Source organism: Natator depressus, chromosome 1, assembly GCF_965152275.1.
Source record: "Natator depressus isolate rNatDep1 chromosome 1, rNatDep2.hap1, whole genome shotgun sequence".
Lineage (NCBI taxonomy): Eukaryota > Metazoa > Chordata > Testudines > Cheloniidae > Natator > Natator depressus.
The window spans coordinates 189,123,232-189,150,405 of NC_134234.1; the positions used below are offsets into that span (position 1 = coordinate 189,123,232).

The following is a 27,174-nucleotide window of genomic DNA, read 5'->3' on the forward strand; positions in this document are numbered from 1 at the left end:
ACAGATGCAGACATAACTAAATCTTTCAATGTAAGTGACACACAACTCTTACAGAATACAATGGTAGAGATCAACCTCAGGACCCTAGAACAATGACCATGTGATTACTTTTCATCTGGCATAATGAGCTTAGAAAGACATTTGTAGAACTGAAATTTCAGTTTTTAGTTATTCTGAGCAACTCAAAATCAGACTTGCTCATCACTATCCCAGGCACGAAGGATACAAAAATATTGTGCAGTTGTTTTATGGCTTAATATCAATACTAAAACTCCATTTTATATTTGAAGCCAGCTTTATTATGCTGCATTTTCCCCCATTCTGTTTCTAGGGGCATTAAGTTTAATTGAACATTTCAGGTACATACTTGGGGTGGGAAGGCTCCGACACAAGTTTCAGAACTCAGAAATGGAATAATGTTAAAGCATAAAGCACAATATTTTAGGATGTCAAAAGGAATTTAAAAATTAAGTTGTACTGTACAGTTCCAATAGTAGCAAACATTAACCCTTGGCACAAATGTAAGAAAGGTAAACATATTTCAGTACAAAATAGTGTAGGAAACTTTTAAAAAAAAAAGTTCACAGGAAATCAAGGTGGGGGAAAGTTTTCCAACAAACAGCAGCATTTTCTTCACATTTTCTACCATTTGTGCAAATGCAGCATTAAGAAAACACCTTTATTTACAAAACAGAGGTAAGGAGACAGAAGCTAAAGCTCCACTTCCTTTCTTTTGTGACCTTTGCATCCTTCCAGATTCAGCAGTGTTCCATTGCCATAAAAAAAATGAGGTTTTGGTTAATCACAGAAGAGATCTGAGTGTTAAGCTCATGCATTAGTGCTAACATGCAACTCATGCTAGGGTTGTCAGCTTGTCAATTAAATCATCAACAGTGTACACAAGAAGTTTCATGTCATCCTTCTCACTCATTCGGTGCTGACCAACTTTGCGGAGGATCACATCCACATCTGTGCTGACAACATGATCTGCAATTTGCATGGATACCTGCCATGGGACATCTTCATCCTTCATGCCATGGATAAGTTTTATAGGGCAGGTTATAGGAATAGGATTGCTCAAGAGACAGTGGTTTTCTGCTTCTTTAATGAACTCGTATGACAAACAATAAAACCCCTCCTCGTTGTGTTTGGTTGGCAGCTTCCATTCACCCTTTTCTTCTATTTCTTTTTGGACCTATTTAGAAAAGAAAAGGCAAAAGAATATTCCAGACAAGTGTGATTCACTATTAAACAAGGCAACCAGACCCCTTAACTCTGTTTTTAGCACATTATTAAGAGCAAAAAAACCCAAAAAACCCCAAACTCTTACAAACTTATCCTTACCAGTTGAGGTCAGAAGGAGGAAGAGGGGTGTATTTGACCCATTCCTGTAACCCCCCTGACATCTGCAGGAGGGAAACACCCACAGTGAGCCTCAGAAGCCGATCTGTATCTCCCTCCGACAAACTTCAGCTATTCAAGGCTCTCACACAGCAGGCCTCTCAGCCATGACCCAGCCAAAAGACTCAGCAGCTCCCTACAACCGATTTTAGTCCTGGTGAAGTCAACCAAGGCTCTGAAGAGTTCACTAACTGTCAATGAGTGAAATACTCATGGGGAATAGGGGTTTTTCCACTCACTGGCCTCCAAAGGCTTGCCATGAGCTCTCTCCTCTATCACACCTCAGGAGCTCCAAAGAAAGGGAGAGGTGGAAATATTACCTGATCTGCTTTCCCCCATCCAAAGACCCCTGCACCCTCCAATCTCAACTGACTTCCCCCGAGTCTCCAGAGGCTCAGGGCTTCATTCCTTTGGAACTCCCAAAGAAGTCACCAAGGAAGGGGACCCAATGAAGACGGGGGGCTACCAGTGGGGGGGAGGGGAGAGAGAGATGATCTGAGGCCTTCCTTCCTTCCTGGGGAAATTCTTTGAGCGTGCAGGAGTTAAGGCTCACAAAAAAGAGACACATTTAGGAAGCCCATCAAAACCAAACCCTCCCACCCCAAAGCTTTTTGGTGGACATTCCTTCCCTCCACCCTTGAGATCAGGTTATATTATAAGGTATCGCTAGCAAGAGCCAAAAAGCTACTACGCTGGAGTTCTGCACTCAGATGAATACTTCAATAATTACTGTGTCAAATTTAGAGCCCAAATCCAGTTGGTTTCAAATTATGCAGAAAAATCCTACTTCAACCCCAGATCTAACCTACCAAATTTAAGTCAGGTTCAATTGAAAGTTCATTTGCAACCTTAAGAGTAGTTGTCACAACTGTACCTGTATTCCCACTCTGTGCTCCAGCAAGGACACCCATTTTAGTCTCCCAGACCCTCAGCTGTTACCTCTTCCGTTGAGAGACCCGTATCTCTCTTGCTCCTGATAGGGGTATTTCCAGGCTGCACAGCTCCCTGCCTACACTGTGAATTCCCCAGAAAGACAGACTACTTAAACAGGCCTGTGTCTGTGCTTTGCTTTTTCAGAGGCTATAAACAGTGTAATTGCCACAGTTACAAGTTACCACACAGCTTTTTCCTAAGCATGCACATTTACTCTTAAGATGAAAGCATTACAGAAGACCTATTAAAACAATAAAACCTACACGCAGGCTAATAAGCTTACCAGAGATCACCTCCAACTCCAACGAGGGCTCTGGTAAGCTATCGGTCCTTGAAACCCCACCAGAGGGTGTGTGGTTTCAAGTTCAGACAAGCTTTTACTCTGAACAAGCACTCACAGGCATACACCTTTCTTTCACTTGTGTCTTCAGAGACCACGAAAAGGTAATCAGTCAGACAATGGGTCTCCCCTCAGGGCACAGTTTCAAAAAGGTTGGGATAGGAACCTGCATTCACCTCCCCCCACGTACTTCCTAGCAAACCCATTTAACTTGGTTTGTCCCAAAAGTTCCTTTTTGTCTGGCATATCGTTTGAAATAGTCCTTTGAAGCTTATTACACTTCTCCAGGGTTTACACTGGCCCCATATTCTTCCCCAAGAGATGTCACGTACAATCCCACAATAATACATCAACTTTGCATTCATGACACAAAGGATTCCAAAGCTATTTCAACTTAACACAGTAAGATCTTCCAAAGATATTGCAGGAAACTGCCTTATCTGTCACAGTAGTGTTGGTATATGAAGTTACTTTCTAGCCTTTGACATAGAATAGCTACACTTACCTCACTCTTTCCCTCCCCAACTCTTTGCTCAATCATCCTGCCTGTCATTCAGACCCATATCCCAGAAGTCATTTGACTCAGACTTCTCTCTAGGTCCTCAGTCAGGCTCTCCCTTTAGATCTTCTTTCTGCACAACATCTTTAAAAAACAACCTTCGTATCCATCCACGAAGCTAAGACTTATCCAAGCCCTAATCATCTCACGTCTCAATTACTGCAACATTCTTCCCTTTGGCCTTGACAAATGCCATTTTTCCCCATTCATATCCACTCAAGAATGCTTCTTCAAATATCATTTTCTTAGTCTGCTGCTTTGACCACATCACCACTCTTTTCCCATGCCCCTCCCCCCCCCAACCTCCCAGTTCCCTTTTCTCTATCAAATATGAGCTACATGTCTTCACTTTCAAGGCTCTTCACTGCTTATCTCCACCCTACTTATCTCTCATTCACTATTGAAATGTCAATTCCTGCCTCTGATCAGTTCATGTTACCAGCCTCAATGGGCCACTTGTTAAATTTTCAAACCAGCATCTTTTTGCTTTCTCCTTTGCTGCTCCTGGTAATAAGTGCAGAGCTACCTACCTCTTATCCCCCTTCATAACCCTCCTCAGAACTCTTTGCCGTGATGCCTACAAAATCCTGACAATAGTTAGATTGCTGGTGTGATGAGACCACTGCCTATTATGCTGACCAATACTGTCTTTGTACTCCATCCATCTGATGTTTCTTTTTCTTATACTTAGATTTTAAGTTGCTTGGGGCAGGAATTATCTTTTTGTTTTGTGTTTGTACTGTGCCTAACACAATGAGTCCCTGGTCCACAATTAAGGCTCCTATATACGGTGGTTGTAACAAGTCTTCATTTTAACTAATTCTGACAATTTCACTCAGAAATTTCCACTATTTTGCAGGCTGTTAACTCATCAACTTTTACAGTCCATTTAACCATATGACACGAAATGCAAAATTTTCGTAAAGGGATTTCACACCAGTAAGTTTTCAAAATTTGCAAAAACAGAACATTTAAAGCCATTAGCATTTACCTCAAGGGGAAGTTGTTTAAAAGTTGTTACAAGATAGTCTGCAGCTACAGCTACTCCGACTAAAGCAGCCACCTTTTCTGGACGAGCTATTGCTGCATGAAGCATAAGCCATCCACCTAAGCTGGATCCCACTAGAATCTTAAAATAAAATTTGAAAAAAACAAAACAAAAGTCAGTGATTTTTTTAATCTAAAATTTACTTTTTTTTTTATTAAACCAAAATATTTTCAGTTTTGTTTAGCTACTTAACCCTGGGGCATAATCTTGCTGCCCTTACCCAGCAGAACTGCTGTCATTTCCAGTGGGAATTTTGCCCGAATAAGCATCACAAGATCTGGCTTTTAACTACTGTTTTTTGTTCGGTGGGGCAAGTTATTGATTTTTCAGACTGACCCACTGTAAACAAAACGAGAATTGAAATGTAGTTGAGTGTCAAGTACTTTACTTTTTATTTTTCCAGTTGTGGAAGTGCTTTAACATTTGATGTTTCTTTCTTCTCATTAATAAAAGTCAGACAGACAAACACCACACAAAACAAGTTTTAACACATTACAATAGTTCTAATATTCACTCTGAGCTACATTAGAATTACTTAGTAGAACTCCCTCATTAATTTAAACTGAGCTGTATGTAGTATTTGAAAGCGTCCATTGCCATGGTATCTATGCAATGGACAGCTTAACACTGACTTCTTGACTTTATTCTGTTTTGAACTAAAATGGTTTCTCCTCAAATTGTTTCATTACCTAACCTACTTTATTTTACATTTAGTGTTGTTCTACAATGTTATGTCCATTGCTATTAGCTTGTTGATCAGCACCTCCATCCCTGTGTAAGGTACTTCATGACTTACATGTTTTTGTTCCATTTGAAACAACTCAAACCAGAAATGACTATAAAGGTAATTCTTTTCTTTTTTATAGAAGATCATTCACAAGGACCGTTAAACTGTATTTCTGGCTATGTAATGCTTTAAATTGGGAGAACAGTTTCTGCTATATTTAAAAATAAAATATAACCTGTGGTCCATCTGTGAGTTCATCCAGTACAGACAAAACATCCTTCCTCCACTTTCCAACCGTACACTCTTGAAGATTACCATCCGAACTTCCACATCCTGTATAATCAAATCTGCAAGTTAACAGTCAAGATAAAAATTTAATATTACTTACAAAACAAGCTGCATCAGACAGTACCTACACAGAACAGGAACAATACTCTTGACTATTAATCAGAATTAAACAATTGCAATAAAGACAACATACCTCATAATCATCGAGGTTTGCAGAAATTTCAGTTGAGAGAGAAAGTTACTCTCAGACGTCAAATCATATACATAGGGATTTGCGAGCACGAGACAACTAGGAGATGCAGTGCACCCATGCACTAAACTAGCTCGTTAAATCTGCAAATCCAAATTTAACCCGGACATATGGACAGGACTGTCCTTGAAGAACGAGCCAAAGACGTACATGATTTTTTCATTTTTAGATTTTCAAGGCAAGCGTCTCCTTCATATACTATACATGGTTCATAAATGTGTTGTCTAGTACTGAGACTGTACATCCTTATTACATTCTGTACCTTCTTAAACAATGTTTCATCTGTACTATGCAACTCCTTTCACTAGTATACTCCTCTAAACCCACTCAAGATACTTGACCAATAGACACTAATCAGTATTCATAAGATTTAGCAGTGGAGACATCACAAATAGCATTCTATACGAGAGCTAAAACGAGAGCTCTGTTCTAAGGCCCAAATCCCGGGGCTCCAAGCAGGAGTCCACCAACACAGTGCCCCTTGCAGGATAGAGTTTAAGCATGCAGTAACTATTTAATTTATATGTATTAACCATAATATAAGTGAAGATTTCCAATTTCAAAGATTTTTCATTTTTATTCTGATACTCTATTTCATGAAGCATATCACTCAGGTTAGAACAGAGATAATTACAATTTCAATGAGTCATGCAAGTGTGCTGAAAAATTCATTTTACTGATTTAAATAACCTCTGCATAGAAAAGATGAACATATCTCCGAAACAGATTGGCGGTGACACCATCACAAGAAGCAGATATTCTCTTATATTGCATGCTTTCAATCAAAATCTAACAGGCTGAAGTGGGGGAAGAATTTTCAGCATCTTAGACATATTTTCACAGAATTCCTCATTCCTGGCTGCCATACTATAATACATGCTAGTTTCTCTAACCAATCTTCTTGACTGTACCTTACAAAGGCATGACCGAGAGATTTGCAGAAGTCCTCGAGTGCAACTGCTTTCTGCCCATTCATATTTGAATTAAGGCCTGGGAGGAAGACAACACCTGGGTTCTTGCCTTTTATCTTATTATAAGCTAGATTTGGACGATCAGGTCGACTAAGGAAACTGACTGATGACTTCTGTCTGCAAGCTTTAAAAAAAAAAAAAAAAAAAAAAGACATTTTATAAAGAAAATCATCATCAGAAATACTTAAGTACTTGCGGTAAGATACCAGAAAACATCAGAAATCATCTTGAAACAAAATATTTTAGTTTAAGTAAAATAGTCAATCACAACACAGTTTGGCAATTATGTTCAATACTATCTATTTGGACAATTTCAAATCTTCAGGGACCACACAGCTATCCGGATGAAAAAAGCAAGATGATATTCAAGTCATTCAATACTAACAGTTTCACTCTAATCAGAAACGTGATTGACTAACCCTTGCCAGTTTTTAAAAGGGTTTGCACACAACTGAACGTTACTGAATCTTGATTTGTTACTAATTTCATTTTTCCTCAATAAATTTAAACTAACCGGATAACTAAAGTTATTTATTTGTGCTTCCTTATTATTTGCCTCTCTGCTATTCTGAAGTAGGTTTTTCAAAACTAATCTTAAGAAGTGAAGTTATTATTTACAATGGTACCATAGGTGTGGAACAAACTACAATCAAAGGCAATCAATCCTCCACAGAGAACTACAAACCCAGACCATCTCCTGCCCAGAGTCCCACTGTAATCAATGTTAAACAGAATGGGGATAGGTTGGGAGAAGGTGAGAACAATGAAACAAGCTTTGGAATTTTCCAGCATAAGAAAACCAATACATGCAAGTAACATTACTGTACGGAGAGCCCAACAGAAAATCAATAAATAAAAGGTTAGTCAAACTTTAGTAGCGCAACGAACATCATCCCAGTAATGCCAACTTAGTCTGGAGACTACTGCTAGTTATTTTGTTCCTTTTCAATTGATTCTTCAATATTAATGGGGCAATCAGAAATTTGTATGGTAAAACACTTTTTTTTCCCCAAGACTCATAATTCCATCCTAAATTGATGCTACTTATACAGTCTCAACAGTATGTATCAATGAGGAAAAAAATCAAACACATTTTCCTCTTTTTTCAGCTTACTAATCAGAAAAACCTAGAAGTCTCAGAATTTCACGTATTGGAGTCTTGAACACCATGTTCTCAAGTTGCCCAATTTAAAAAAAACAAAACAAAAAAAACCTTAGAACTGACACTTGGTCTTCCTGTCACTTGTAGGTGTACAGACACTGCTGTTTGAAACAACAGGCTTGAGAGTCGATACCAGTGGGTTTTCATTGCTGAGTACAGCTCCTGTGAAATGTCGTTTTCTAAATTTGCTATTCAGTTCTTCATCCACATAACATAGGCTTCTATATCATATAAAAGAAGAAGCTGAAGGTGTGAAATTCTAGCATCTGAAAACAAGACACAAAATCTCTTTTACAGATGGGTAAACATTGTTTTTTTTTTTTTTAAATTATTTATTTTAAACTAAAAAAATTCAAATTCATTTTCTAAAAATAAAACTATTTAAAATTAAATCTGAAATTGACAACCTATATTAAGGCCTAAACTTATTAAAATAACTTAAAATCATTTAAATTAAATACAAAAAAATTGTATTCAGCAGCACATGTTTGCTGCTGAAGTTTTAAAGAAAGTCAAACCACTGAACTGGTGGGAGTCACTGGCTAAGCACCTGGAATCAGCGTTTGTTGAAGGGCTAAACCAGCTTTTGACAGCGGTAGCGCAATGTTCTTCATTTCAATATATCCAATTAGTTCAGTTCAATGACTAATTCCTTCATATAGTTTAAAATAAATAAATAAAAAAAATCAACTGGGAGTTGAAAAAACAGCAACGCTTGTTTTCCTCTTTCAATCTATGCATAAAACTAGTTGCAGATCTCGTTCTCTTATTAATTTTAAAATCTTGAAGGACATGTGGAGACCTGGAACAATAAGTTCCATTTCTCCAAATTTAAATAACACTTGCTTTGCTTAACAAACATATTTATTTTAAATTAAAACATGTTGTGATAAACTTTTTTCTTATCCATCGTTCGTTTTCTAACATCATAAAGCTGAAAATTAACAAGTTCTATATAACTGCTTAAATGAGCGCATACAGATAGTGTGTGCTCGTGGTCAGCAAAAAAATATCAAGTTTAGTATAATGGCTATATTTAGGTGTAAATCAATGTGTTTGAATGGTTATCAACCAATGGAAAAAACCCAACCTTTTTATATGAAAAATAGATAAAATGTATAAATATAAAACACTATTAAAATCAAATGACTTCAATCAAGGTTTCTTGCTTGCTGATTTAAAGAATAATTAAGATCTGTGATTTAAAATCAATCCACCCTGCTTGAAGAAATCATGTAAAAAGTTATAGAAAGTCTTCAGGCAACACTGCTGCTTGCTCTGCTACAGTTGTATTTGGTATTTGAGTCTGGCAAGGCCTAAAGCTATCCCGTGATTTATGGCTCAATCATAAAATGATTAATTTGGCAAAAGCAGCTTTTAGACATTGCTAGAAATATGACCCCTCTGCAAAGTCTGATCAACCATGAGAGTCTGTGCTGATGAGGTAACAACTGTGATTAGGAGTTATTGTTTCATTATCTTTTCACACGTTATCTTGCTAGATACTTTTAGCAAAGGAGATCTATGGAAACTCTAGACATTCTCCTCTCTACCACCTGAGGTTCAGTAAAGGTCTTATTAAGCCAACTCACTTTTGTAAATCTCCTCTGGACTCAGTTACTTCAGTTCCAAACCCCCCTGTCACTACTAAAATCATTTAATAACATCAATGGAGACACTATCTAGTTATTATGCTAAACGCTAAAATGACAGTCACCTGTCTAGGCCGTTTACATAATTGATACAACAAAGATTGCCTGCATCATTTCCCGCCACTGGGCTTTTGATAGTGGCAGGTCTGCTTTGTGCGATCAGAAACCAAGTTTGGCGGACCCTTTCTATCACTCTGAACTTATCAATGGCCAGAAAAAATGCTTGCTATGTATTAATACTACTACTTTTTAAGCTAGATCCCTGAGTTGAGGGGTTTTATTTCAATCAATCAATGTGTATTACAACCTCATGCCTTTTCTTCTGATTCCTCATATGAATTGAGCATGCTCAATGCTGGTCATTTTTCACATTCTCCTTTGTAATTTTAATATTCTGTATCAGTAAAGAACACAATTCAGATCCTTGGACTCCTTGGGAGCATTAAATTTTGAACAGTGATAGCCAAACACCTCATTTCAAATCCTTAAACCTTTCTAGAACCAACAATGAGCTGCTTGTAATTGACTATTCCATCTCATGGCACCTTAGCTAAGTTAACTGTATCTAATGGAAATAACTGTTCAATTACGTTAATTAAGTACAAATACTGACACACAAAATGATGCTTAATTTCGAATTTAAAAAAAGTATACCCCTCTACTAGCAACACTGTAGTTAGACAACCAACCTCTGAAAGGCAAGTTCAAGTACATTTATTGCTCTATGATAACTTCAGTCAGAGAATGAAATCCATCACTTATTTAAGAAGTTACAACAGCAGTTTTTTCTTGATTTAATTTCAAAATTAATAAAATGAAGCTCAGAAAAGCTTCAATGAAAAGACAGAATTGCCACAAGGGCTTTCTAAAAACTAAAATCCTTTATCATAAAAATGTTTCGGTATAAAAGGCTGGCTGAATATTAGAGAAAAATACTCAAGTGGTACAAACCGTCCCCAATGTTGAGAGATAGCACAGATGTACCAGTAAGTAAACAACAGTATGCTCCCATAAACTCACTGTCATTATGCAATTTCAGTAAGTTGACAAATTTGCTGACTCAAAATGAAATGGTTATTTTTGGTGAAAATTTTACCAGATTAATCACAGATACAAAGGCAAAGTTAGTTTCTGGAGATACTGAAGAGTACATACCACTAACATCCTAAAAATATTTTGAAGTCACTGTCATACTTAGAGGAATCAACTTGTTGCCAAACAATTTTAAACTCAGACTGAAGCCAGTCTTCCCCATGAAGTCTCTTAATACAGTAGTTATCTTAATAACAATAAAACAATATTTTCAAGAGTCCCACTGCAGCTAGATAAAGCATCCTCCAAGTAATACTGTAGAAGATATTTCTCCGTTTAGCAGAAAGAACCAATCCCAAACACAACAAGGAAAGTAACTGTTTGAGCTGCTGTTTAGAAGACGATCAAGTTACCAGTTAAATATAAAAGGCTTATGATTAATAGGTAGGGGAAAATTTCAGAGATTTAAAGCCAAATTTTCACATCCTGTTCACTCAAAAGTGAGTGGAAACAAAAACAAAAAAAAGTCAATTTTTAAGTTCAAGAAATGCATTCTAATAAAGGGAACGTTCCCTAGGCCACAGGAATAGGTGTATTCTAAAGGAAGCAAATTTACTCCTGATGGGAGAAGCTTCCTGTGCAGCCCTAACCCCTTCTGGTTATTACTGGACATGGCAATGTTGAGTGAAATGGGGCTGTAGCATGGAGACTAGGGGCAGTTGCAAGAAACTCAAGGGTCCCCGCTCCAAAATGGTGATAAATCATGGACTTAACATTGTGTGTCTAGATATTGCAACAAAGATGAAAAAAGAGACAGACAGTTAAGAACGGGGATCTGGTTCTGATACCATTTTATTAAGTCATAATGACTCCACTACTAGGTATCCCAACCCTATATAATGGGAAGAATAGTTACTTTTCAGCAACTGATGAAATACTGACACAAAGAAACTGGTTCAGGACTGAGCTTCACCCGTAAAAGCAAGGAAACTGAGTGATCAGTTCCTCAATGTCATTTAAATAGTTCTCTAGTTTCAATGCCATCTTTAGAAAGCCCTTATCATGTACCTAAGATGACATGATGGACTATAATGATTCCTTGGAGCCTTTATTTATTGTACAGAACCAGGATGAAACCAGCATTTTAGCTGGAGTTGTTAGATTGATCTTTCAGATAAAGATGACCACATTTGTCATGTCAGCTATAAAAAGCCTAAGCAAAAGTATCTGGTTTTCTCTCTCCACATACCATAAGAGCAAGAAACCAGTTATCAACAAGGATATGTGACAGAGGAGAAACCGAATGCTGTATGTCTGAACTGAAGGCTGCATCTGGAATAACATGTGTGAAAATGCATAGCACAAAAGGCTACCAAATTTGCATGTCATTTCTGTCCAGTAGGATTCTGATAAATTATCATTCCTGCCCTCCTCCAAGCTTTTAAGATGAACACTACCACTATGAACAATGCTGCTTAAAATTCATGGTATACAGTGAAGAGTACTTTTAACATAAGTATCTCTCTGTTGTGGTTGTCTTTTTTTCCTGTCTGTTTTATTCTATTTCTGCTTGGAGGTACAATAACGATAAATTTAATCTGTCAGAAGTGCATTTGCTTGGAAAAGAGTATATGGACACAATTTCTAATGACCATCTGCTAAAGAGGTACAGATTCCTCACTGTGTGATTTGGGGGATTTTTGCCCATACAAACAAATTGTTCTTATAGTTCATGTTGTCCCACTACCCACAAGTTACTGAGGTTTGAAAATTTCCACGGTTTTGCACATATTAGAACAGTTAAATTGGAGGGCCTAGTTAGGGTTAGACAAATCGTCTACATCAGGGGTTTCTCAACCTTTTTCCTTCTGAGCCCCCGCAACATGCTATGAAAATTCCAGGGCCCAGCGGGTGGAAGGGCAGGCTTGGGGCTTTAGTGCTAGCCACTGGGCAAGGGGGCCCTCGGCATAGTTGATTTCTACTTTGGAAGGGAGCAAGGCCTGCCGGGGCTTGGGCCAGCTCTGCACAGCAGGGCCCGGGGAAGGAGCACCACCTTCACTCCCAGACTCACCTCAGCCCACCTTGTCTGGGTTGCAGGGGCCATGCATCCAAAAATTATAACTTGGAGGGGGAGGGAGGGGAGCGCTCAGCTCAAAAAGTTTGAAAACCAATCATGGTGCAGGGAGAGGAGAAGCTAGGGGCAGTATGCAGACACGGGGGTAGCTCAGGGTGCATTCAGGGAGTAGCTAGGGGCTATGTGCCGGGAAGGTTGCGGTCACTGCTCCACAAGGGCTCTGGCCACCCTAGAGCTGTGTCCCCCGACCTGGGCAGCTCTTACTGGCTGCAGGAGCAGCTCCCAACCCCCTTTGACTGAGAAGCAGCCACAGCCCCGGGCAGCAGCTGGAGACGACAGGGGAGTACTGTGGCTGCCCACCCTATGGCACTGCCCCGCACTGCCTGGCTCCCCACCTCCAAGCTGGCCAGGAAGCAGGGCCTGTAGGGGAGGAGGGGTGGTGGGGAGTAGAGGTGGGGGTGTGGAACTGCCCCAGGACTACTCTGCTCTGGCACTGCAGTTTGGGGGGTTGGGGGGGCGCAACATCCCTGGTACCCACCCCTCAACTCCCCTGATGGGCTTGGGGCTTATACCCCACAGGGCATCGGGACTCAGGGCTAGTAGATCCCCTGAACCTGACTCTCAGTCCCATAACGGGCCACATACCCCCAGTTGAGAACCACTGATTTCCACCACATAATTATAAACCAAGTCAGATTTTTATTGGTGTATTGAATAAATAATTGTTAGTTTAGTTAGAGGAACACATACAGGCACACTAATTCAAGATGGCCACACAAGGCTTTTCACTTTTGAAAACACAGACTAGGCTGAAGGCTTCAGTGCCATTCAGCTTGATGCAAATTTATGGCTGAATTAGTTTTACACATTGGAGAGATTAAGAAAATGCTCATATACTGTATACTTCAGAAGACCTCATGGGTTTCTATAATATTTAAAATTAAATCCACTTTTTAGCAGCTTTTCAGTTGTCAACAAAGCAAAGACATTTGGGAACATTTCCCCTCCTATATATGATCTGTGAAATGCTAAGGTGAGTCTGAACCTTTTGACATATTAGCTCAGATTCTTAAAGCTATGTCATAAGCACTATATAATATTGACACATTAATAATGTCCAGTGACCAACCTTTCACTAATGAAAAACAAATGCATACCCAAATAAAATCTGCTGGGCCTCTATAATATTAATTCAAGGTTGACCTAGTGATGTAGTTCAGTAGATACAGAAATGCTAGGCATTAAAACAAGTGGGCCTTGACAGTATCACACCACAGAACTGTCCTGCAGCAACTAAGATCTAGCCTCCTGTTACCCTAAAGGCTATGTTCACAACATCTCCTTTTTACTTATACATGTGCACAAATTATAACTTGCAACAGATACACCATGTTGATAAGTAAGACAGTAAATATTGACCATTGCTCTTTAAAGCTGCTATAGTACTTTGAAGCAAAAAGTTAGTCAGTCATGTTTGAAGAATTGTTTTTTAAAAAAGGTTACTATCACAATGAAAAGCAAAAAACCCTCCACACTTTTTCAGTTCGCACAGTGCATTTAACAGCATTGTCTGTAGTGTGGTATATTATCTTGTTCTGTAGTCGAAAGGGTTGTTTGCACACCAAAGAAGAGACAGTACAAGCTAAAAAAAAAAAAAAAAAAAAATCTAGTGCTATTCTGGGCAGACAGAGAACCTAAAAGCAATGTTCCTCCCTCCATCAATTTTTTTTAAATTGGCCCTGAACCTACAATCTGATCCACCCAAACAGGCAGATACCTGAAAATTTGGAAAGCTAATCTGGGTTTATCAATTTCTGTACAGCAACTTCTATGTTCTCAACAACTCATTCAACTCAGCACAACCATAGAAGAAAGAAAAAAAAAAAAAAGGATCTTTGGGATACAAAACACTGTTCATGGTAAACAGCTTTGAATATATATATAGTTACCACACCTTGAGCCCTTTTTGTCATGACTCCTCCCCTTTACTTTCCTCAAAAGTTGCCCTGACAAATAGTATGAGATGACAACACATGAACCATGTAATTCATACTTTATATGGCTTTTATAAGTGCTTCAAATTACACAACACAAAGTAGAAATGACTGCAATTCAAAGGTGAAAAAGTGGTAAACAGTCAGTATATAGCACAAACACTTATCTATGGGAAAGGAGTGTATAAAACAGGGGAGAGGAAAGGAAAGAATTTTGGCCAAAGGAACATTCCAGTACTCGTACACTCCTTGTCCATACAGTGCTAGAAAAATTGCACCACTTTAACTATACTGGTATGGTTTAGCAGTATAAGTGGGGATGCAGTTACCTCAGTACAAAAGGTGTTTGTATTGGTATTGATAGTACCATGTGGAAAGGGGAATAACTACCAGTAAAAGAGATAAATTTGTTCACAGTTACTGTACATTTTGTAGCTCCAGTTTAAGTGGTATATAACAAATTATTCAAAAATCAAGTACTCTACAGCCTCTATATCTAACAGGCTCAGAGACTGATTTTGCTAAACTGGTTCAGAACTCCGATTCTGCTGAAACAATATGGCTGGATTGCACAGACTAAATTATATTTCAACCGATTTTAGAAACAGTTATACAGGTAACACTCTACTGATGGGTTTCAGAGTAGCAGCCGTGCTAGTCTGTATTTGCAAAAAGAAAAGGAGTACTTAATAAACTGGTTAGTCTCTAAGGTGCCACAAGTACTCTTTTTCTTTTTACTCTACTGATATTGGCTAGATAAATAATTGCACTTAAATGTGAGTTCTGAATTAAATTTAGCTAACTTCAGTTGAGAACAATGTAATTGGGTCTGTCTGTACAGCCTGGTGATAATACTTAAGTAGTAAATAAGCTAAGTCTGTTTCAGATAATTTTGGTGCCATTTTCCTGGAATGACAGATTTGATATATCTCAAGAAACACTATGTGAACAACTTAACATTTCCCCTTTATTGTTTTATTGCAAGGGCTTGCGCACTTTGTTTCAGTGAAGGCATGGACAAAAGCTTCCTAAGGGCTCAAGGCTGCTTTTAATATTTATTAAAGCAATCTACAGTCAGCTGTAACCAGCATACAGTATCTTAGGGGAAGTCTACTCAGATCAAGGTGGAGCATCAAAGGTAGTGGGAAGGCATGGTAAGCCTCACCACACCATGAACAGATGACAAGGCAATGGCAGAATGGGTCAGACCCTAGTTACATGTCAAAACAACAGGGTTTAAAAAACAAAAACAAAAACACAACTAGATAAGTTCATGGAGAATAGGATCATCAATGACTATTAGCAAGGATGGGCAGGACTGGTGTCTCTAGCCTCTATTTGCCAGAAGCTTATAATGGATGACACGGGATGGATCACTTGATGATCGCCTGTTCTGTTCATTCCCTCTGGGGCACTTGGTCACCGTTGGAAGACAGGATACTGGGCTAGATGAACCTTTGGTCTGACCCAGTATGGCCATTCTTATGTTATGTTCTTATATTCTTAAGGCAGGGTGAAGCATTCTCCAAGCTGAGACCTTCCTCATGAGCCCTCCAGCCCTGACATCCCCACCATGCAGCAGCCTGAGAAAGAGCTGCACTTCTGAAAAAGGACACTACACGAATGTATGCCCCTAGAACACCCAGCACGGCGGACCACAAGAAGATCGAGATTAGGGTTACCACCTCTGAGGTGCCACACGCCAGGGCACCCAGGATGACCCTGGAACCCGGGGCAGCTAGTAGTGTGGGCCTACTACTCCACAGACTCCCTCAGGCAGTTACTTCGAGAAAAGAAGCGCTCCTGGGAAAAGCCCGACGGGGGGCAACCCCAGTCTTCACACCAGGGCAAGAAGAACAAGTGACATCCAACCCTGGAGGGCCGAAGGGTGGTAGGGCTCCCCTCCCCCCTAAACAGCAGAGGGGGGTGGGGGGTCCACAGGGATCACGTGCTGACAAAGCTCCTCTAAAGGACCCAGGCCCCCTCCCCGCCCGCGGGCAGAGCGCGCCCAGGCCCCGCCCCCCAGGGCCGCCTGAGCCGGGCTGGGCGCAGGTAACGGCCTGGCCCCGCGCTTACCCGCAGACCGCAGCAGCAGCAGCGAGGCGCGGCCAGCCCCGGACCCCGCGCAGCGGGCAGTGGCCCTGCCCCAGGTCAGTCCCCGCAACCACAGCGCCCAGACCCCGCCGCCCGCCGCTGCCATGGCCCGCCCTCGTCGTTTCCCGGTAGCGTGGGGAAGAACTGAGCATGCGCTGTTACGTTCCCAGCTGAGCGGGTGCCCTCCAACGAGATACAGACGCTGCGTCGGCGCTTAAAAACGAAACTACGAGAAAGTGCGCAGGCGCTTGCGCGTGACCAAAACAGAGGGAGGACTGCGCAGGCGCCTCCTCCTGGAGGCGGACAGGGAAGGGGGAGTACGCGTGCGCCTTGAGGCCGAGCCAGGGGAGCTGACTCATTGGTCCCCTAGGGAGGGAGGGATCCTCATTCCTCGGAGGTGCAGGCGCCAATCAGCGCCAGGGAGAGCTTGGGCCAGCCCCAGGCAGGGAGAGTCCTGCCGTGCCCGGGGGAGGCGGGGCATATGCCTCGTTCCCAGCAGAACAAACCGGCTGCCCCGCCAGGTTGCCAACGTTCTAATGGCAGAAAACGGAACGCCCTGCCCCCCCCCCAGCCCACCCCTCACTTTGCAGCGGGCGGGGGAGTTGGGGCGCAGGCTCCAGCTGGGGGAACGGGCTCCGGGGTGGGGCTGAGGATGAGGGGTTTGGGAGGGGGCTCAGGGCTGGGGCAGGGGGTTGCGGGGCAGGAGGGGGGGTGAGGGTTCCCGCTGGAGGTGCAGGTTCTGGGATGGGTCCCGGGGATGAGGCGTTTGGGGTGCAGGAGGAGGCTCTGGGCTGAGGGGATCAGAGGGCAGGAGGGGGCTGGGGGCTGAAGCGTGAGCGAGGGTACAGGCTGTGGGCTTCAGGAATTGCTGACATCTATGTGGCTGCGGCTCCCAGGAAGCAGGGAGCAGAGGGACTACTGGAGGGGCTCCACGCGCTGCCCCTGCCTGCAAGCGCCGCCCTGAGTGCCGGCTCCCCAGCTGGCCAGCGAAAGCTCTGGACCTGGCACGCAGGGCTGGGGCAGTGCGCAAAGCCCCTCCGGCTGCCCCTCTGCCAAGGAGTTGGAGGAATTGCCATTGCTTCCCAGGAGCCTTGTGGAGCTGCCGGGCCGGGAGCCTGCCTGGCCAGCTGTGGGCGGCCAACCGGATTTTTAATGGCCCGGTCAGCTGTGCCGACCGGAGCTGCCAGGGTCCCTTTTCAGGATTTATATAAAATAAAGGTGGTAGTTTTAGTCCAGCTTTTAGGCGTCCGCAGTACAAAACCCACCACTCTATATTTGCAACCTTATTGGGAGTCTCAGCAGATGAATCAAGGATTACATAGGCCATAGAGACTAAACTAACATCTTTTGCCTTCAGGTCGAGATCAAGCATGGGAAAAAACTTGAACTTCTGCTGTTCCTGTTCTGTGGATAAATAAAAATTAAGGGCTGGCAATTCACAATTCTCAGACTAAGGTTTATTACAAAAAGAAGGAAGGTTAATGAAAGATACGCATATGCGATGTAGGCAGGTAGTATTCTTCAAAAGATAGTTTTTAGGTACAACACACACATATACTATTTTCCACAGTTCTTTTATGGAAAAAATTATTGGATCATCAGATTTCAACTACTTTTTGCATTTGTCAACAATAATAAATATATGCAATGGAAATGATTATAGTGATAAGAAAAGCAAGACTGTTTCATAATGAGAAATCAGGCCAATATTTAAAAATAAAAACAAGCGTTTTTTAAAACATTTATTTAGAAGTCTTAATTGCATCATGCAGGATACAAAAATCATTATTATAAAACTTGTATAACCATACATAAAAGTAAAATTAAGGTACAATCACAGAAAAATATATAATTATATAACTCAAAGCAACTATTTTCTGGTATTGGTTTTAAAATCATTAGATTACAAATTTCTTATAGCTGTAATCTGCACAGAAATTAAAGATAAAAATTATTCCTGGTGATAACAGTTCCATCTTTCCCGATTCATACTGTCAAATCTGTTGCACGTCAAAACAAATAAAATAATTCTAGAGCAATCATGTGACCTGTGCTACCACACCAAAAAAAAAAAATTTCATATCCATTCATGCCAGATATAGGATTTTAAAAGTGCAACATTTTCTGCAAGCATAAAGTATTCTGCTTTCAGATTTTCATTTGTTTAATCAAAAGCCACTTTCTCCTTTGCTTTTAGTGTGGTTTCTTTAATTAAATGGAACAATATGGCACATTCAAATCCAGAATACTAAACTAAGGAACTATTTGGAGATTTGCCTGAAGTCCAGGTTTCATTCAATAATAATTTATTTTTATATAATAGTCAAGGGCTAGAAAGCAGTTTTTAAATGGGAGAACATTTACAAGGAGCATACATTAAAAAATAGGTTTTTGCCGTGTTTGCTACTTAAAAGTTTTTATTTATATTACTGTTTTAATATGTGCTCTCACAACTTGCCTTTCTTTGTGCTCTACCCTATCATACGGCGAAATTCTACACCGATGTATACTTTGAACAGTCTCACTGTCAGAGGTCAATGGGAGTTTTCATGCAGACTTCAATTGGGCAAGGATTTCACCCATTGATTTCAGTGGGGTGTTCAATCAGCACATGTTAACTTTAGACTAGAATCATATCTATGGCAAGACTGAACTCCATACAACAGAAATTGTTACAGGAACCAGAGAGAGAATCAGTTCAATGCTTCCTGCAGAGAGAATGTAGAAAACGTATGGCAAAGTTAAGTTTGCTACTCTTGTCTCCATTCAGTTTTACCTTGTCAGAGAGACCATCTTTGTGAAGCTATTGCTTCTTTGTTGTGCTTTATGTAAATGACTTTATACATGCAGTTTGTACAACTGGTAATTTAAGTGTACAGAATACTGTCGCAATTGAATTATTAAAATTTAGGAAGAATTTTGGCATTGTTCCATTACACAAAGCTAAATCGCAGCTCATAATTTGAGTTCATTCTTACACAGAAATCATGTAAATCTTTGGCTCTGTAGTAATATTTTAAAATACTAAGACAAGAAATACATGTATTGTAGGCTGGTGTGTTTGTTTTTTTCATATTTTTAAATTTTTTTTATAAAATACATAAGTAAAAATTTTTAAAAGCCATCTAATTATCTATAAATGTCAAATACTGCATATTAAAAATATATGCTATTATACCTTTCTGTTCTGTTACTAAAATGTTTGCATACCAATGAGCACACACAAACAATTCTGTAAACTGTTCAGTTTGTATTTTTGAAGACATCTTCTATATAGAATTTGTAAGAAATTACTACTGAATCAATATACCATATTTAAGTTGACTTGATTACCCATGTTAGAACACTATGACACTTTCAATAGCTTTAGTTCTTTTGCTACTATAATGATCAACTAAAAGAAACAAATAGTCTTACTTTCACTTGTGTGTATAAAATCTTTTGATTTTGAGAGTGTGTGTGCACATCACAGGGAGAATTCTTGTGACAGTTACCAATATTGTATATGGCTTTTCAAATTCATTTGCATATGGCTAAATTCATGAATAAGGTTATTGCAATATGCCTTGTGAATGAACTTTTGCACCATTTTATTATAACATGAAGTGGGTGTAGCCTTCTGCTCCCGTAACTATAACATCCATCCATATCCTCATGGCTTCTGGCGTTGGAGCAACCATGTAATATATTCGGTCATGAGTCTTAACACTGAAAGTGAGTAATGGGTTAGGACTCTAAAATAAAAAAGAAGCAGCAAAATCAGTTGTATGACATGAGAGCAGTTTACTGACAGTGAGTAAAATTCTGTACTTGGAGACTGTCAAGGAAAAAGCCAGTTGAGCAATGGCTATTTAACATCTCATCCTTAGTAACTCAGGATTTGCTCAACCCCATCTGCTACCTCCTGCAGGAAACAGTTTGAGAGTACTCAGGCCTAATGCAGACACACTGTATGACTTACTCCTAAACTGAGCAGCAATATGTGAGACCAAACATTGCTTCATCTCTAAACCACAATTTCTCCCGTGCACCTGCTGCAGCAAGTGATCAGATGTCATTTTAATTCTTAAAGTCCACTTCTTGAGGTTGGGTTGAAGCAGCTCACAGTCCTTCCAAAGTGCAGATGCTAGTCAGGGGTACTCCTCCCAGAGCTTCAAAATCAAATCAACTCCCATCTTGGGCTAGAAACACAACTACATCCCCTGATTTAGGTCACCTGTAGCTGCAGATCTAGTAACCTAGGATGAAATCTTGGTCCATTAAAGTCAATGGCATAACACCCATTGACTTCACTGGAGCCAATATTTCACCCCTAAAACACCATATTCAGGAAGAACCTCTGTGTATGTGCCAGCAGACGCATTTTCAGCATCTGGAACTGGTGGCTGATACGAAAGGCTCCATGTGGTCATCTCTCGCCTGCTGAGTCCTCCCTAAACCCTAATGCTGCCAGATACTCTACCACCATCTCTCTCTTTTGAGACCACATCACTTGCCAGGTGGACTACATCTCTTCTGTCTCTTCATAGCTTGTTTTATATATGGAACAAACAAAATTATGTATGAGACACACAAGGTGGGTAAGGTAAGATCTGTTATTGGACCCAATTCTGTTGGTGATGGAGACAAGCTTTCAAGCTTATACAAAGCTCCTCTTCAGGTCTGGGAAATGTACTCAACAGTGTCACTGCTAAATACAAGGTGGAACAGATCGTTTACCATAAATAGTTAACACATCTGTTCCACCTTGTATTTAGCTGAAACACTCTGAATATGTTTTCCAGACCTGAAGAGCTCTGTGTAAGCTGAAAAGCTTGCCTCTCTCACCAACAGAAGTTGGCCCAAAGAAAGATAATCTCACTCACCTGGTCTCTCTAATATCGTGGGACTGACATGGCTACAAGAAGACTGCATATAATGCCAGTCATTGCCCTGGCCAATTCATTGATATGTTCTATGCTTTTCCATGCCTTGTGTGTGTGTGTAAGGGATTTTGGGTTTGGTTTTTTTAGCTCTTTGAGACATGAATTTTATCCTCCTATGTCTGTACAACATCTACCACATTTTGGATGCTATTATAGGATAATTAATAAAAATAACAAAAATGATAATGTTTACCTTATATGCATTCTTTAGATGATCATAATAGACTTCTTCAATGGCTTGGAAATATATTACTCCTTTTAATTTAGTTTCATGCTTGTCTGCAAATGAGAGAGAAACTGGGCTTTGAAAATTGAAACAAACAATCTACCGTAAGGGCTGAAGGGTTAATTGAATTTGCATGTTCACCACTGTATTAATCAAAGACTGCATGCTAGCACTTTTGTTTGCAAAATACCTCATGGAATTTTCAGCCTGCCTTTTCAGTTGGGTAGCATATTTATAGTAGGTAAAATTGCACACAAAGTTAAATGCAGTGTTCACCTTAATGTTTTTTTTATTAGATCATTGTTGCTAAAACATTACAAGAAAACTGGCAAGCTAACAGTGACGTTTCACCCCTCCTCCCCCCCAAAGCTGCCATGAAGACCAAATCTGGCAGACAATTTGATCCGGAGTTTTACTTCAAAACCACATTGTGTGAGGTCTTTTACTGTTTAAAAAAAAAAATAGTTTTCCTGTTACGGTAAACTCTCAGAAGCTGCAAACTAAAATTTAACTTGTTACTCAACAATGGTGCAAGCGGGTCTTTGGCATATTTATAATACTACTGGAGCAATGATGGCATTAAGAGACCAAGGAGAAGTTGACTCAGGGATGGCTTTAATTAGGAGACATTAAAGAGAAAAAGATTATGGACTGAATTTTCCGCACACCCTCCAACTGGCCTCCTGTTTGGGATTGATTCCTGTCATTTATGCAGACATGTTCACCATCTAAGTTCCATTACTTGTGCCTGTAGTTTCTACTTGCAAAGAGGGTAGGCTGCTTTCATCTCCCCCGCCCCTCCAAAGTCTGGCCCTATATGCGCATTTCGCATTTCACTTTAGACGTGAGTAACCATTCTTATCGTTTTGGAAGAAATATTCATACCAAAATATTAATCTGATGATGTAATGTTTAGTGCTTAGACAATGCTTAGTCTTTGTACCAAGAAAGTTCTATATAATTTTCAGGTCAAGAACTAACTACTTGTACATTTTAGTCTTTGTCCTATATTACAGGCTTCGGGGTCAATTCTCTTTCTGCTCAATACACCTGCAATCCTAAGGACATTATACCTTATGTTCAGTTATAGGCCATGTACTCTACATTTATAGCATCAATACTTATCTTGGAGATTTGCTGTATTGTTAAAGTCACACTGACAGTTTCTAATGCAGGGGCGGGCAAAGTTTTTGGCCTGAGGACCGCATCGGGTTTCTGAAATTGTATGGAGGGCTGGTTGGGGAGGGGGTGCCTCCCCAAACAGCCAGGCATGGCCCGGCCCCTGCCCCTATCCGACCCCCCCACTTCTTGCCCCCTGATGGCCTCCCCAGGACTCCTGCCCCATCCAACCCCCCCACCTGTTCCCTGACGGCTCCCTGGGGACCCCTGCCCCATCCACCCCCCTTGCTCTCGGTCCCCTGACCACCCCCGGACTTCCCGCCCCTAACTGCCCCCCGCTGCCCCATCCAACCCCCCCTTTCCTTCCTGACTGCCCCCCCCCGGACTCCGGCCCCATCCACGCCCCCGGTCCCTGTCCCCTGTCCCCTAACACGCTGCCTGAAGCATCGGTGGCTGGCAGTGCGGCTGCACCAGGACAGGCAGCCGCGCAGCACAGAGCACCCGGTCAGGCTGGGCTCTGCAGCCCCGCTGCCCAGAGCATTGCGCCGCGCAGCAGCGTGGCTGCAGGGGACGGGGGGACAGCCTCCTGGGCCAGGAGCTCAGGGGCCGGGCAGGATGGTCCTGCGAGCCGGATGTGGCCCACGGGCCATATTTTGCCCACCTCTGTTCTAATGCATACCAACAGCTGCATTTGTACTCAGCTGGTATGAGGTTTTCATTTAATTTTGTTTGTTGGCTTGAGTCCTGGAGACATTATGAAAAGTTTTATTTGATAATTGACACTACATTAGAGCAGCTGTGCTGAACTCGAAACTGAAACTGGTAACTATTAAAGTAACTATCTTTTAAAAATCAGTACCAGATGGGAGCACTATAGTATTTGTTAAAGGCCTTGCTAATAAACAAACCAGATATGCAGAACAGTAAAAATGAATGTTTCTGTTTAGTTTTTCCCACAACTAATATTGCAAACTATGCTGAAATATTATGGACATTTAGTGACTATAAGTACCAATTTTTCAAAAACATAAAATGGGTAATTTGTAATATATTCCTCTACTACCAATATTCAGCTCCATTCTGCCTGCTTCTAATGTAATGTCACGTGAGGAAATGGAACTGTTCAGTTTTTATATCATATATGTGTTCCTTTGCTTGGTAACAGTTATCACCTAGAGTAAGCCACTGCCTGATTTCTTTTACCAATGGAAGTTATATATTAATTATATTTCTGGGTCCATCCCAACTTTCACATTCAAACAAAAAGCCACATATATGTATAGTAGTACTGCAGATTTTTTGTATTTGCATCCGTTTGTATATTTCCAGTATTTTTATTTAAAACTAGACTATGTAATAAAGCAATTTAAAGCCTGTGATTTTTATCTTCAAAGATGGTAGTAATCTAGATGTAGCTGTTTCTGAAATTTATTTATTGGATTTCCTTAGTCTAGAAATGACAGAAGTTTGGTTGGTCTCTGTTTTAACTGCCTTTAGGAGTATGACAAGTAAAAGCAAGAATCTAGTTCGCATTTATCATTAAATTATGATGATGATCTTCATCATCTCCAGACCACAAGGAACATTGTTAAAATATGATGAGATATTACATTAAAGAAAGTGCGTTACAAAGGCAAATAATTAATCTGATTTTTTTTTAAATAAGTTAACACGAATCAAGTTTTTCTGTGAAGCCTACCAGAAATCAGGCCACCGGTGAGGACTAGGCTATACCAAAGTCAATTGTCACTGATTTTTATTTATTTAATAATTAAATAACACAAAACCATCATGCTGTACAGTAGGAACCTGACAGTCTTATTGTTGTTACCCTCCTCTGCCCTTTTCCCTCCCTTTGTCTGTTGCACTCATTTGTGTCTCATCTCAGATTGCAAACTCTCCAGAACAGGAGAAAGGAAAGAGACTGTGGGTGGGTGGGTGGTATATGTGTGTGTATGTAAATGAAACACCCAGCATAATTGAGCCCCTTTCTGACTGAGGACTTGAAACGCCTCCACAACACCAACAATAGTAAATAAAAATGAATAATAAAGAAAATTGTGTAAATGACACAACATAACAATAGGGTCTATGTGACAAATGCTGGGATGGGTGCACATAAGAATGGTACTGCCACAGAAGGACTCAATCCTGGATGAAGAAATACAACCTACCTGCATAATAAGAAAATGTTCTCTTGCTTCTATCAAAAACAAACCACCGTTTTTTCCATGTTTTAATTTTCCCTCCCATTTTAATCAGAAAGCCTCGACAGGTCTTCTCCGTGAGTGAGATGTGGTAACAGGTCTCTATGTTGTGACCAGCTGTTTCGATGTGACCTCGTAGATCGAAGTCTTCCTTTCTGATTGGCAAGTAGCGAGTCAAGGGGCGGGCCTACCACAGAGCAAAAAGATACTCCATAAATCTTTCATTTTTTTTCTTTCTATTTGTGGTAAGCAGATAAAAAGTACAAGTAGCAGCCATGTTCAAATTATGAAGGTAGCAAAGATTAAATTTGTGAGTTGCAGCCTTGGATTTTCTTAAGAGAACAGACAAATTTTTGCAATATGTACCTATGTAAACTGTTGAATACTGGCATAAAAAAAACCAGATTTTCAGCAGAGAACATAGGTTTCTTAAAATCATCCATTAAGAAACAGAGTTCAAATCACAGAAGAGTTTTTTGGGGGGTTAAAGCACAGACGTGTGTGTCAAAATGTCTGTGGCAGCTTTGGGAAAAGAAGAACTCTGTTTGTGTGAACTTGGACAAGTCACTTAACAGCTCTGTGCCTCAGTTTCTCTATCTATGCAATGGAATGGTATACATCTAACTCGTAAATGTTTTTCAAGTGCTTTGAGACACTTAGTATCACTGCATCCTTCTACATACAATGGTGGCCTTTTGTATTGTGTATATTTGGCACCCTCTGAAATTGTACATCACTATACTGAACAAGCTTGGGGTAGCTTTGGTTTCTGCAGAACATGCTGCTCCTTCCATTGTTTTTGGTGTTTAAATGTCAGGAAACATTGAAAAGAAAAACCCAGAATCCTAAAATTGGGTCTTTCTGGGTAACCAAAAGAAAAACTCATAATTGAAAAAAATATATATATACTGCTCATGAAAGATCAGTTATATCATCATGTCAATCCAATGTCTCTGCTTTGGGATCCATTCACCAAATATGAACTATTGTTTCTTTCATATAATGTTGGCAAAATAAATATTCGTCACTCAGTTGTTTTGAAGAGGCTGTGTATAGGAGGGAAGGGGGGAAATAAAATTCTTCTTTTCTGTTCTTTTCAGCAAAATATTTGGAAGAGGACAACTCACAATCCAAAATGTCCCATATATAAAAGTCATCGTGTACTCTCAGAAATGTCCATTATTCAGCAGAGTTGTGATACAGACTGCACAGTTGGGCCATGAGTGGATTCAGTGACAAACCTTATAGGATTAATACAGTATATTTACAATGCCAATATAAATGGGAAGAGATACCTAAATATTTATTGATTTAGATTTAAATAACTAAAAAGACACCTATCCAAGGCCCTTAACAGACCACTGACAAAATCTTAGAAATATTAAAATAATCAATTCAACAGGCACTCAAGCAACCAGCTACCTACAGAAACTCCTTCCCTTAAACACTGTGAAAAGCTTGCTATATAGCTGTTTCAGTGTGTAGATGGTAGATAGTCAACACACCTGTGCTCTTTGTCTCTCACGTATCTTGACTTCCTTTTCAATTAATTTTTGCCGCTGGCTAGTTTCTTCTTGTAATCTTTTTTCTAGTTGCTCTCTGCGACGCTTTTCTTCTTCCAGGGCTCGTTTTTTGGCTTCCATTTCCCGTTCCTATATACCACAGTGCACATGGAGTTTCAGATATAGGCTATGTAAAACTATACCTGATAAACTTAAAAGTAACCTGATCCCACCCAGAGCTCCTACAAGCCCCTTTATAATTCTCAGGGAGCCAAGAACATATGCAAAGTGGATTGGGAACAGGAATCAGAATCACATTTGAACAAGGTTGTCACAAGCACGGTTTTTCTAATAAACCTGGATAGTTTGGGGGGGGGGGTTGTCTGGGAACCATATCACATCAGAAAACCTAGAATGCTGCAAATAGTAAAGTATCATTGGTTCATTATATAGAGTATGATCTAAGTCAACAGTGAAGTTTATGAGAGGGACCACTGTCTGTTATCTGGAGCAATGGAGAACAGAAAGCATGGTAGTCTACCACACCAGTAGGCTACAAAACAGTTCTCACAATAAAATAAATAAATAAAATCCATGTGCACATTATGTCATGTTAAGTGCACTAACACTATGGTAACAGTATTGGTGTTTAAACACCGCTAGCAGGTTC

At 40.3% G+C, this 27,174-nt stretch overlaps 2 protein-coding genes across 5 annotated transcripts in view; both read right to left on the bottom strand.

The window, feature by feature from the left end:
* Positions 1–293: 293 nt before the first annotated feature.
* Positions 294–16,665, bottom strand: ABHD10 (abhydrolase domain containing 10, depalmitoylase). Its single transcript, XM_074972640.1, has 5 exons — positions 16,508–16,665; positions 6,458–6,641; positions 5,244–5,355; positions 4,225–4,362; positions 294–1,195 (listed from the first exon to the last, which is right to left on the bottom strand). The coding sequence occupies exons 1-5, from the start codon at positions 16,629–16,631 to the stop codon at positions 854–856; spliced, it is 900 nt and encodes a 299-aa protein (XP_074828741.1). The 5' UTR covers positions 16,632–16,665; the 3' UTR covers positions 294–853.
* Positions 16,666–18,506: 1,841 nt separating this feature from the next.
* PHLDB2 (pleckstrin homology like domain family B member 2) overlaps positions 18,507–27,174 on the bottom strand; it is a 104,774-nt gene continuing 96,106 nt past the window's right edge. For all 4 annotated transcript variants that reach the window (XM_074972654.1, XM_074972670.1, XM_074972663.1 and 1 more), the window contains 4 exons: positions 26,508–26,654; positions 24,970–25,189; positions 21,644–21,729; positions 18,507–20,259 (listed from right to left, as the gene is read on the bottom strand). In XM_074972654.1, the coding sequence (XP_074828755.1) occupies positions 20,119–20,259; positions 21,644–21,729; positions 24,970–25,189; positions 26,508–26,654 (594 nt within the window). In that variant the 3' untranslated portion in view covers positions 18,507–20,118. The remainder of the gene's footprint in view (positions 20,260–21,643; positions 21,730–24,969; positions 25,190–26,507; positions 26,655–27,174) is intronic.